The sequence below is a fragment of the Saccostrea cucullata genome, unplaced genomic scaffold (genome assembly GCF_032062105.1).
Source record: "Saccostrea cucullata isolate Sc308-1 unplaced genomic scaffold, CSIRO_AGI_Scuc_v1 ctg8160, whole genome shotgun sequence".
NCBI classification, from domain to species: Eukaryota; Metazoa; Mollusca; class Bivalvia; order Ostreida; family Ostreidae; genus Saccostrea; species Saccostrea cuccullata.
Genome location: NW_026926701.1, coordinates 1 through 11,719, shown reverse-complemented (window position 1 = coordinate 11,719; position 11,719 = coordinate 1). Strand labels below are relative to the sequence as shown.

General features: G+C 35.9%; 1 protein-coding gene across 1 annotated transcript; it reads right to left on the bottom strand.

Moving 5' to 3' along the window:
- Positions 1 to 5,810: 5,810 nt before the first annotated feature.
- On the bottom strand, positions 5,811 to 11,713 carry LOC134272468 (uncharacterized). Its single transcript, XM_062754695.1, has 2 exons — positions 11,074 to 11,713; positions 5,811 to 6,226 (listed from the first exon to the last, which is right to left on the bottom strand). The coding sequence occupies exons 1-2, from the start codon at positions 11,246 to 11,248 to the stop codon at positions 5,811 to 5,813; spliced, it is 591 nt and encodes a 196-aa protein (XP_062610679.1). The 5' UTR covers positions 11,249 to 11,713.
- Between the last annotated feature and the right edge of the window lie 6 nt (positions 11,714 to 11,719).

Below are 11,719 nucleotides of genomic sequence, written 5' to 3'. Positions count from 1 at the left end.
TTTTGGGTGTCACTAATATCAGTCAAAGTTCATACCCTTCGGGTGCATCAACTAAGATTCTAAGTTGAATTTTCTATTGTTTCCAAAAAGTATTAAAAACCCGTGTAACTGCTAGTTTAGTGGGGAATCTTGAAAAGCATTGATTTGCTGTAAGTTCTCTCACTTTTATAGAGGTTTATTAGGTATTTAACAGGTTGCACCCTTAGAAATTATTTTAAGATATTATTAGGTATTTGTACAAAAATTGTCGTCGTCTATTGCTCCTGTTAAATTTATTAGGCCATAAAACTAAAAGTTAGGAGTTAGGTTTTCAATAAATAAATGTAAATAAGGGGTTTTAATTTCCCTAGGCCTTTTCTCCCGGATAGGTTGGGCTAGTGTTTCCGTACGCTAGGTTGGGGGGGGGGTGATTTTTGCTGGGTTTTCAAAATTAGGGTTTATTTTTTTTACAAGGCAGAAATTTACAGTTGTTATTTTTTTATACCATTTTTTTTTGTTTGTCTATACAAAGGTTAAATAAATTTTAATGTTTATTGAAACTGGTGTTTTCATTACAATTGACAAGAGGTGTTGAAATAAGGTACAAACAGGCTCGGAAATAAGACCAAGCAGAATCTCAAATCAAAATAAGAACCTGGGAAATAATTTATATGAAAATATAGGAGAGTGTTGAAAATATTCTAGAACCACTAATGACAATGGTGTTCTGTAGACATACTCCTATTACAATTGTGACGAATTCAGTCTAGGATTACGGTAAGGAATAATTGTTAAATTATTTCTTAGTATTCAATTATTTTCTAGTATCTATTTGATCATTTTATTTAACTGAAGTGAATTTCTAAATTATTAAGATTAAATTAATTCGCGTAAAAGTGTGTGTGAGGTAAGAGATATTAAATACAGTTTATATTACATTTCAGGTCACCCTCTTCTTTTTCTGTTTATAACGTAAATATATAATAAGGGTGTTGCTAAAACGCTGAACGGAAAACGGAACGGAAAGCGGAACGGAACAGAAAACGGAATATATTACTTCAGAATAAATCACTAAAAACACACACATTTTATCATAAACAATATATCTAATACATATTCAATCCCTCATTATTAAATACAAGTTGATTTAGTTATGTTCAATCTTTTCTTCGGGAAAATCGCTGACATAGCATTGACGAGGAATCGAATTTGAACATGTTGAAAGTACATGTATGTGTGTGGAGGGGGGGGGGTATTTGACAAGCGAAAAAAAGAAATCAAGTGTTTGATTCGGGTGTGGGTTAGTTCCAACCCCAGCATCTTTCAGTACTAATTTGTACACTTATTTGCTATTTTGATTACATTAACAAAAGGGGGGGGGGGGTCAATGAACATTTCTATAGTAATAAGGTTATTCTGGAGAAAATTGGGGGGGGGGGGGCAAATAACTAGATAAACGGTGGCAAGAGAATAAAATGAAAAAAATTCTTTCATTACGAATGGAGAAAACCTCGTCGACAAACACCTATATGTAATGTAACACTGGTTGTGAAAATTTTAATATACAAAGTAGATCCCTATTTATTAAAATTCAGGATAGACAGAATTTGAAAATTTTTCTGTGCTAATTTGTAGCATCTTTACATTCAATGAAGTAAGGGTGTGTTTGTATGTGGTAAATGTGTGTGTATGGGGGGAGGGGGTATGAATGACCCCGTAAAATTTAAGAGTGTTTTCTCCGCTAAAGGTCTAAAAATATGCAAAAGCACCCCCCCTTTGTGTCAAAAATATATATAAGGTGTAATAAATCATTTTTATGTGGCTCTGGGGCCTTTCCCTAAACCCAAACTGTCCCCATCAAGGTTCCTGGATTCTCCACTGCTTGCACAATCATATTTTCAGAACTCGTTTTTTAATATACATGTATATGTATGTACATATTAGTAGTCCTTTTCTTCTGCCTATTTCATGAAAATATCTTTTTTATGAAGATTTTGAAAAAAAAAAGATAAGTAATAGGGAAACGTTCAGATGAATATTAAGGATTTGAGTCTACTTGGTATGTATTTTATGAACAATTGCATAGGCGTCTGAAGCAATTTCAAGGGGGGGGGCTAATTGAAAGTGGGGAGGGGGGGTTAAACCTATAAAAAAAAGATAAACCCCAATTTTAATTGCAAATATTATGTTCATCTTTGCAAAAAAAAAGTGAGGAAAGGGGGGGTTACCCCGCCCCCCCCCCCCTGGTTCCGACGCCTATGCATCGCATGCACACGTGCCAGTTCTGAGGGGTGCATGACTCATAAATATAACATATTTTACGATACATTTTTATTAGATATGACTATATAAAAAAATATTGCTTCTTTTATCAGATTTATATCAGGTGTAGGTTATTTGCTTATCATAAATTTTCCGTTTTCCGTTCCTTTCCGCTTTCCATTCCGTTTTCCGTTCCGCGTTTTAGCAACACATAAAATAGAATCGAACCCAGCAGCCGTGTTTGTGTATATTTCTACAATTTCTACAAGTACCTAGACCAGGCTGTGACAGTGTTATAATTGGATTATATTTCGTGGAGTTGACAGGACTTATGACAGTCGGTAAGTACAAGTTAAAGTATAGATTGGGGTAAGATAAACTGAAAGATTTGGTTAAAGCTCAAAGATCATCGCATGCCACAGTAGTCAAGTTTCACATTGTGAAGTTATCTCCCGTTGTCCATGTGACATTCAGTTACTGGTGCAGATCAAGAATTTTTTTTCAGGAGGGGGAGGTGGGTTCACACCTCAGTCATAAAAATGCTAGCCCAGAATTTCTCCACAAGCAAAGAAAAAAAATGAAAACAAAATAAAATCAATGATAGTGGTGTCGTCGGGTCAATGTTTTATAAGGGGGATAATTTCCAGTCATTTTTTTATTTGCTTCAGTATATAGTCTTATTTGAATAACAAAGCAAATTCCGGGGGGTGTGGGAGGGTGGGGGGGGGGTTCCACTCTCCCTAGCCACTCCCTGTCCCTGAAATTACGATTGATCTTGTGACTCCAAAATAGATTTTTTCCCCATTTGACTAAATACAAATTTTGCTTCTTGTATTAATTAATATTGTCTGTCTGTTTGTCTGAAGAAATTTGATCAGTAGTTTGGCTTAAATTTTGATCAGTAGGTTCTAGGCCTTTCATGCTTAACATGTGTATTCATTGTGAACTTTCAACAGGTATAAATATGTTTGATTGTGACCCTAGAGTTTAACCCACTTAAAAAAAACTTTAACCTTGGCAATTAACTTTTGAACAGGAAGTACCAGGGATTTCTTATTTCACATGTGTATTCCTTGTGACAAGACTTTGATACCAAAAATTTTAACCCTTTGACCTTTGAGTTTGCCATACATTTGAGAAACTTCAACCTTCGCCATAAGCTGCCATACATGGGCATCAGAGTTTAAAAAACACATCTTGTCTTCATTATTTTTAAGTGACGGTATCTCCATATGAGGGAAAAATTCCAGAGAGAGATGTTTTCACAACAAGCAAACAAATTACTAAAAATAACATAAAACATGGGCATGTTAACGTTGGATGTATCTCTTGTTTTCCCTTGAATAAGAACTGATTATATAAATATTTAAAAAACAATAATTATAACATTTAAAAAGGTTGCATCTTAAAATTGACTAAGTTCTGCGGTTGAATTAGCTTCAAAAGTTTACTACTTTTATTTTGCTACTCAAAACACCTTGATTAATTATTTTCAATCATACTGTTTTTCTGAAATGTTCAGTTTTTTCCAATAATGGATACATATGTAATACATTGTCAGCTTCTCAGAAAATTGCATGAAAAAAAGCTTTTCAAATACTGTAACCATGGTAACCCTTTAAAATACTTGTGAATCCTACAATTTTAGCTCATTTGAGCTTTTCTGGTTTTCTTATCACAAAACGTCTGTCGTTCATCAGTTTGTCTGGAAAGTTTTTACATTTTTAACTTCTCTACAACCACTGGGCCAATTTCAACCAATTCACATAGAAATATGTACATCTGTATGTCAGTCTGTCAATTTAACCTTGGTTATCACGGTCATATCTATTAAATGTGAAGAGACAAGGCATTTGTATTCAACATATGTATTAGTATTTACCTGTGACAATGACATGATTTTTTTTTTACCCATGATCTTGAAGTTTGAACTCCTTGCAAAAAAATTACATTGCTTTAAAATTATCATTTTGGTAGAATTCATATTATACATGCATGTATATTATTACCTATGATAAGACCTTTCTAAATAAATCACGACTCGCTGACCTTGACTGACTGGCTTAACCTACTTTTCAAAAATGTTGCATTAAGTTTGCTTAAAACTTTTGATTGAGAAGAGATATGACTTTCACATTTGACATGTACATTACTCATAAGAATTGAAGATGTTTCCCAGGATGCTATGATTTTTTTATTCTATGATGTTGATGTTTTACCTAATTTTCAAAATATTTAACTCTCCTAAAAGATGATGAGGCTACCGATTTGACACCCCAGGGCAAAATAAAAATACCGAAACCTTACCGCACATCTACATGACACCACCAACCATCTCCCAATAGATGATTAGGCTGCTGAGTAATATAAAGAAGGAGTTCAGGGAAGAAGGGGCTTTTAGCATAAAAAAAAACATCATTTTCCGATTCCCATTTGACCCCCTGGGGCGAAATCAAAATTCCAAAACCTTACTGCACATCTACATGACACCACCAACCATCTCCCAAAATATGATTAGGCTGCTGAGTAAAATGTAGAAGGAGTTCAGGGAAGAAGGGGCTTTTAGCATAGAATACGTCATTTTTCGACCCCCATTTGACCTCCCGGGACAAAATCAAAATTCCAAAACCTTACTGCACATTAACATGACACCACCAACCATCTCCCAAAAGATGATTAGGCTGCTGATTAAAATGTAGAAGATGTTTAAAATGTTCAGGGAAGAAGTGGCTTTTTGTATAAAAAAAAAACGTCATTTTTCGACCCCCATTTGATCCTCTGGGGCAAAATCAAAATTCCGAAACCTTACTGCACATCTACATAAACCCCCAACCATCTCCCAAAAGATGATTTAGCTACTGTGAAAAATGTAGGAGGAGTTTAGGGAAGAAAAGTGTGACAGACGGACGGACATGAGTAGCAACAATATACCCGAACTTTCTTTCGAAAGTGCGGGTATAAAAACCACGTTTCAACTGATATACATATCAAACTGCACCATCAGCATGTGATATATAAGCTGGCAAAACTTGGCTGAATCTGTCGCCTTCATCAGATGAAGTATAAATCGGCGGAGGTCTGCCGAGAGGTGCTATCTAAAAACTAGAGGTACTGTGAGCGATGAGCTCACTAAATGATACCCCCGCCTCCCATATGGTTATAACTGGTGAAAAAGTCCATGTTTTCCTGTGGCCGGGAAATCCAAATTATGTGCCGGATCAAAAAGTAAAATAGGAGGTGCACAATGGCAATATGTAATAAAGATTCTGTGAAAGTTTCATAAAATTTCATTCAGTGGTATGAGAGGAGTTGCGGATAAGAGATGGGTACCCCAAAGCGTAACAGAGTGACGGACAGACGGACGGACGGACGGACGGACGTACAGACGGACGGAATTAACGATTACTATATACCCTCCCGCTTTTCAAGCTGGGGGTATAATGATAATGGGTGGTGCAAACCCAGTTTGATGTAGAATTTTTCAAAAAGGTGTTCACATGCATGTATATTACATGAGGAAATCTTAAATTTTCATAACAAATGATGTTTTAACATAACTTCATCTAGGCCTATTTCAAAAAAGATATGTCTGTGTGTGTAGCTCTAACATTACTCGAGTGTCTCCATGAAATGCGGGGGAGGAGAAAAGACCAAACAAGAGTAGTGTTGGTGAAAATTCTTGAAAGTAATTGGATGTCCCATTTAATTCTATACAGTAATCTGGACAGTTTAATTTGACCCAAATCATTAGCCCCACAGTGAATAATTAAATATCTTGGAGGATCCTCTAATGTGGCCAAGTGCCTAACCTTATGAACTAAGTCAATAAATTTTAACCCTCCATACCCTTGCCACCAAATATCTACCCCTCTTTCGCTCAGCCCCAGGCTCCATCCCCCAGGTCTTAATCTTGATTGTATGAATGCCCTTTTTATGATTGATGACCCTACAATCCAAACTGAAATCCTGTCTGGTTTTGGTAACCCTGTAATATTAACAAACATATGCATGCCAGTTAGATTCAATATGCAAATTCATGATAAAGGAGATGTTCGGCTAAGTGGAGATCTTATATAAGTCTGAAAGGCAGTAGATTTCCATCTGCCAGGTATTTTAATTTCTTCATCTGAAAAACCCATGCCTGCTGCTGTTGTTGCAGCCCCTATCCTGAAAGAATGAGACTTATAATACTTTGTGTTTAGTCCAATAGCTACAATGACTTTATCTAAAACTGCTGAAAATTGATATCTTGTTAGTGGCTCTCCACCAAAATGACAAAAGAAGGGTCCCGGAAAGTTTGGTCTTACTTCCAAATATTTGGTCATAGCCTGCACTGGGCAAATAATTGACTATTTATTAATATTTTTACCCCCTTTCCCAATTGATCTGTTTAAGAGCACCTTATACACACTGCCAGCTGATTATTTTGTATGTTTACATCACCAATTCCCAAAATGGTCTGAGAGTTGTTGCCCTTAGACATAGCCAATTCTACTCTCAGAAAGGCAAAGAATGCTAATGTATATGCTGCTGTGAATAATTTAGCCTCATAAAAACTTGAACAGACACTGATTAATGCCCCTGTTAATTTGGCCAAAATGTTTTCTGTAATTGGCAACCTAGTATCAACCCTAGAATTGAGACGCCTGAAACCCTCCAATACTTTGGAAACAATGAATTTGTTTGTAGAGTCTTCAAATCCTTTTATCTTACACTCATAGCCAATAGTCACTACATATGCTCTAGCTGTAGACTCTGCATAACCATTGAGTTATAGATAAGCAACAAGAAACATGTTGACGCAAGCGTCAAAAATTGGCCGCAAACCAATTAATTTATTCTTTCATGAAACAATTAGAAACTAAATTCTTAAATTTATCTGTTAATATATATCCCTAGGCCTATGACATTAAACATTTGAATGCGAAATTCCAGGGTTTTCTTCAGTGCTTAATACCTGTACATTGCTACATGTACAATGTATTTAAGCAACTTACTCATAGTCCTCTGCGTCCCCGCACTCAGTTTCATTTGTACAAACGAACTCTGGCGGAAGTTTGATGTTTAAGGTATCCAATCCCTAATGGGAACAAATTCAGTGAAATTGAATACATAACTGATATGTAGGCATTGAATACTCAGTTGTTTAGACATATTTCCCATTTATTACTATTAGTATGTATAGTGGGATGTGTCCTAATTTATGACCTTGAGCTTTGGTGAGAGTTATCTCCCCTTTTTTTAATCAATAAAAAAAATCAATTTAAAAAAATTTATCCGTTAAAAAAATTGTTTTCAATTGCCATTCTATTTTTAATGTTTCAATGCATCTTTCCACCGCAGGATTTATTGATATTCAAATTATTTGAATTTTTATTTTGAAAAAACGTTTTTCCCCATAGACTTCAATGCAATCTTTGTTAATTAACTACTGCTTAATTAATGACATTTTCAAATCTTTCTCACGGGCAATCCTTTTCCACTATAAAATACTTTAATATAATATCAGTGTATTATGTACTTGACGCACATTTAAGGGTAGGGAATTAGGTCCCATTAGGGATGGAAATCCTTAAGTAGTTTTAACACTTAACCATCAAAACTAACGTTTAAACTTATCTAACTAGAGATAGTTTAACTTTAAATAAAACGTAACAACTACCCCTGGTATGTGGGGCTTTTCGCTCGCTCAGAGGATGTTGAAACCCCCAAATTCCCTCTAAATCCGCCACTACATTTTTTCTCTATCTTGTAAATTTTGGTGTGAGATGTGGCGGGAAAAGACTTGGCATATTGTAAAACGCGCATTGTCCTTGTCTGTTGGAGAAAAATCTCCTAATATTTTGTCTGATAATAAACTAAGATTAAGTCATATTTTTGAAAACTTTCCGTATTAAAAGTACATTGTATATCTATATTTACACATCATTTTGAATTATATATACAACAAATCCTGTTGAAGTAGAGAAAGTAAATTTGTTTATACATATATATAACGCGGCCCTTGCTTTAGACTATGCCCAACATGTGTGCTTATTTCTCCGCACTGCAGTTACGTCGGAGTTTGTCAATCAGGATTGGATGAAACATTTAACCCATTATTTATCAAATTTTAATTTTATGATTATTGTGCGTTTTTGTTTAACATTTAAAAAATCTTTCTTAATATTCTATTACATGAATGTTAAATATTTTTTATTAAAATTGTTCCAACTCCGCAGAAACGCACGGCGACTTAAAACTTTCATATCATATAACCGACCGCCTCCTGGCGGCCGGTAATAATTAACTATTTGCTCCACAGAAGGAGGCCAGATAATTTCTTCATTTGACATATTTCTAAACCTGTAAAATGCCATGAGCCCTGTTTTGTAGGATACTGCAGTGTTGTGAGAATTAGATGCCATTAATAGTCGAGAAACTTCCCCGTAGACATCACACTGTGAAATGCGAGTGGAATTGGATCTGGTACCCGGTTTGCCTTTGGAGCAAGTTGTCGGAATCTTCCCCACTGTTTACGAGAGAGAGCATCAGCTATACTATTGTCAATGCCAGAAATGTGTTTGGCTTTGAATATGATATTATATTGCATAAGCATCAAAACTAACTTTCTAATTAAAAACATAATTCGAGGGGACCTTGACGACTGAGTATTCAAAATACTTACTAAGGCCATGTTATCTGTTTGAAATTGAACCTTTTGACAACTCAGTTCCTCACCCAAGATCATAACTGACAACACTATGGGGGCTAACTCCAGAAATGTTATATCCCTGATGATATCATGATTTTCCCATTCTAATGGCCATTCATAACAAACCCACGTTCCTTTAAAATAACTCCCACAACCAAAACCAGTAGCCCCCACACTGTCTGTGTATACTGTATTGCTCTTGAATTCACTCATTCTGAACATGGAAAGAAAGCTACACCATTGAAATTGTCTAAAAAATGAACCCACATTAACATATCTTCTCTAAGTGCCCCAGTGATTCTTATGTGAATATTGGGACTAGAAATGCCAATCATAGAATCATAAAATCTTCTGTTGAATGCCCTACTACCCCTGATAGCCTTAGAAAAGAAATTGAGTTTTCCAACTAATGATTCGATTTCTTTTAACTTAACCTTTGACCTCTCAATTAGAATACATAAAAGACCTTTAAGTTCCCTTATTTTTTCCCCAGGGATCCTTATAATTCTAAGCACGGTGTCTATTTCCAGCCCTAAGAATACTAAACAAGTAACAGGTCCTTGTGTTTTATCTACTACTAAAGAAAATCCAAACTCTTGGCAAACTTCCTGGAATAATGTCATTAATTGCAAACATTCACCTGATCTCCTCCTTCCAGCAAAAATAAAATCATCTACATTGTAAATAGTGCTCTACTGTACTCAAACCAGATTTTCTTGTTATAACCCACTGCACAAATGTTGAAAACTTTTCAAAAATTGAACAAGAAATGGAACATCCCATTGTAAGCACTTGTCAAAATAGTACTGATCCTTAAATCTAAATCCTAACAGATCAAAGTCCCCAGGGAATATTGGGAGTAACCTAAATGCACTTTTAATGTCAACCTTTCCTAACTCTGCGCCAGGTCCCAACTGACTTATCATATCAACTACAGTATCAAAAGCTGTGTATTTAACGCTGCAATCATCTGGGTCAATAAATGAGTTAATAAAATGAGTTAATACCAAGTGATGGAGGGTATGAAAGATGTGTTATCATCCTCCAACCACCACTTGACTTTGGGACTCGACCTACTGGAGAAATATGCATATTAGGAATAGCTGAATAGGTGGGTGTGAAAACGGGCCCATAACCCTTCCCTCTTGTACTTCTTTAACAATTTTTTCCTGCAGTTGATTTGGAAATTGCCTAGCCGAAAGCAAATTCTCAGATAAAACAAAAATTCTTGAACCTGTATAATTTAACTTAAAACCAAAAGTGAACCCTTGTAAAATTTCATTTGCTACATTTCTGACTGGATATTGGTGCAAATATGGTGCCATTGCAGAAACCCTAATTGGGGTTGAACCTAGTTCCCATATGTCTTGGGCCCAGGAGTCGAGGGTGTCTAGGGGTAAACTGGGGTGTGGAAGCTGCATAAAGTCGACTGAATTGATGGACCCCTGGCCGGAAGGTCGGTCTTGGACTGAAAGAAGAAGCTTGCCTATTAACTACATTTACAGATAACAAAGGGCAGTTAATTATGGAATGATCTTGACCACACTTTATACAAGCGTGTGCGTATGAGCATGGTTTCCTCACGCAAAACCCCTGAAAATTAAAAGCATAACATTTGTTTATCCCTTGATTTCCTGTAACCGATACATTTTGACCCCCGTTCATATACATGACCCACAATTCTGTATCAACGGCTGACGAAGATTTGCTCGGATCCATTGCCAATTTTAGCCGGAACTGCTCGTCATACATTTTCCACCCAGAGGACCTACCCGCCCCAGCACGTACATCATGTATGTATTTTAGTAAATCCTGATATTTACCTGTATGGACAGATGTATATATGCTCAAATAAATAAATAAATGAGAAAGGCGTCTGTCCATTTCTCAATAGAAGTGATTTTTTGAGTATGTTTGGGTTTGCTTTGCATTTGGCCATCGTTACCCAAAATCAAAATTCTTTCACTAGCCGAGTCTTTGATATTTGATTTTTTTAACAACAGTGACAAATCTACATATTTTCCTTCGACAATGTTTTGTCGGATTGTCTCGTTAACATTATGCCCCAATGAAAATTGAACTGAATTTAGTGGTGTGGAGATAGAACCCCCGACCTGCGACAGTAAAAAAATTTGGACCTGTTGATTCAGATTGGTTGGAAATTGCGGACCCTAATCCGTCGCATGTCGGCGCCCGCTGTGTCGCCACTGATTCCGCTGCTGGGTCAGATTCCTCCGGCTCCCGGGGCTGACCTTCTCCGACAACCTGCTTTTTTCTCCTCTCTCCCCTCCGTCGTGTTCTTATGGGCGGCATGTTTTCACAATTTTTTTTTACAGAAAAGTCTTTTATATCAAGAAAGTTATGTCTAACAATTATCAACTGAATAACTTCAGCCTACAGCATGCTGCACAAGGTCAAACAAGAATCTCCGAAATATCCTATAAATCCGCTGCCATCGACAGCAATCAAAGTCTTATTTATAATCCAATATGACTAGTTTGACAAAATTTTCAAAATTACTAGAATTTTATCCGTAACTTCACGATTAAATCACGATTATTTTTCAAAATATTTAAGCTCTCAATTTTTTAAACCGTCTGCTGGTTCATGGGTCGAGTGAAAAAGGAAGTACAGACGCTGTAATTTTAGAGTGATACACGAGATGCTTATAAATTTCCGGTTTAAGTTTCCGGATTACACAACAGGCTAATACACAATATAAATCATATCTTAGATTCACACAACAAAGAAATTACTATCAATATATGCTTAAATCAATATTAT

What these genes read in the sequence shown, in the direction of transcription:
- LOC134272468 (XM_062754695.1), bottom strand. Translation starts at nt 11,248, where the DNA reads ATGCCGCCCATAAGAACACGACGGAGGGGAGAGAGGAGAAAAAAGCAG. An exon ending in CAACCAATCTGAATCAACAG is followed by an intron (nt 6,227 to 11,073) that starts GTCCAAATTTTT and finishes TTAATATTACAG; the next exon opens with GGTTACCAAAACCAGACAGG.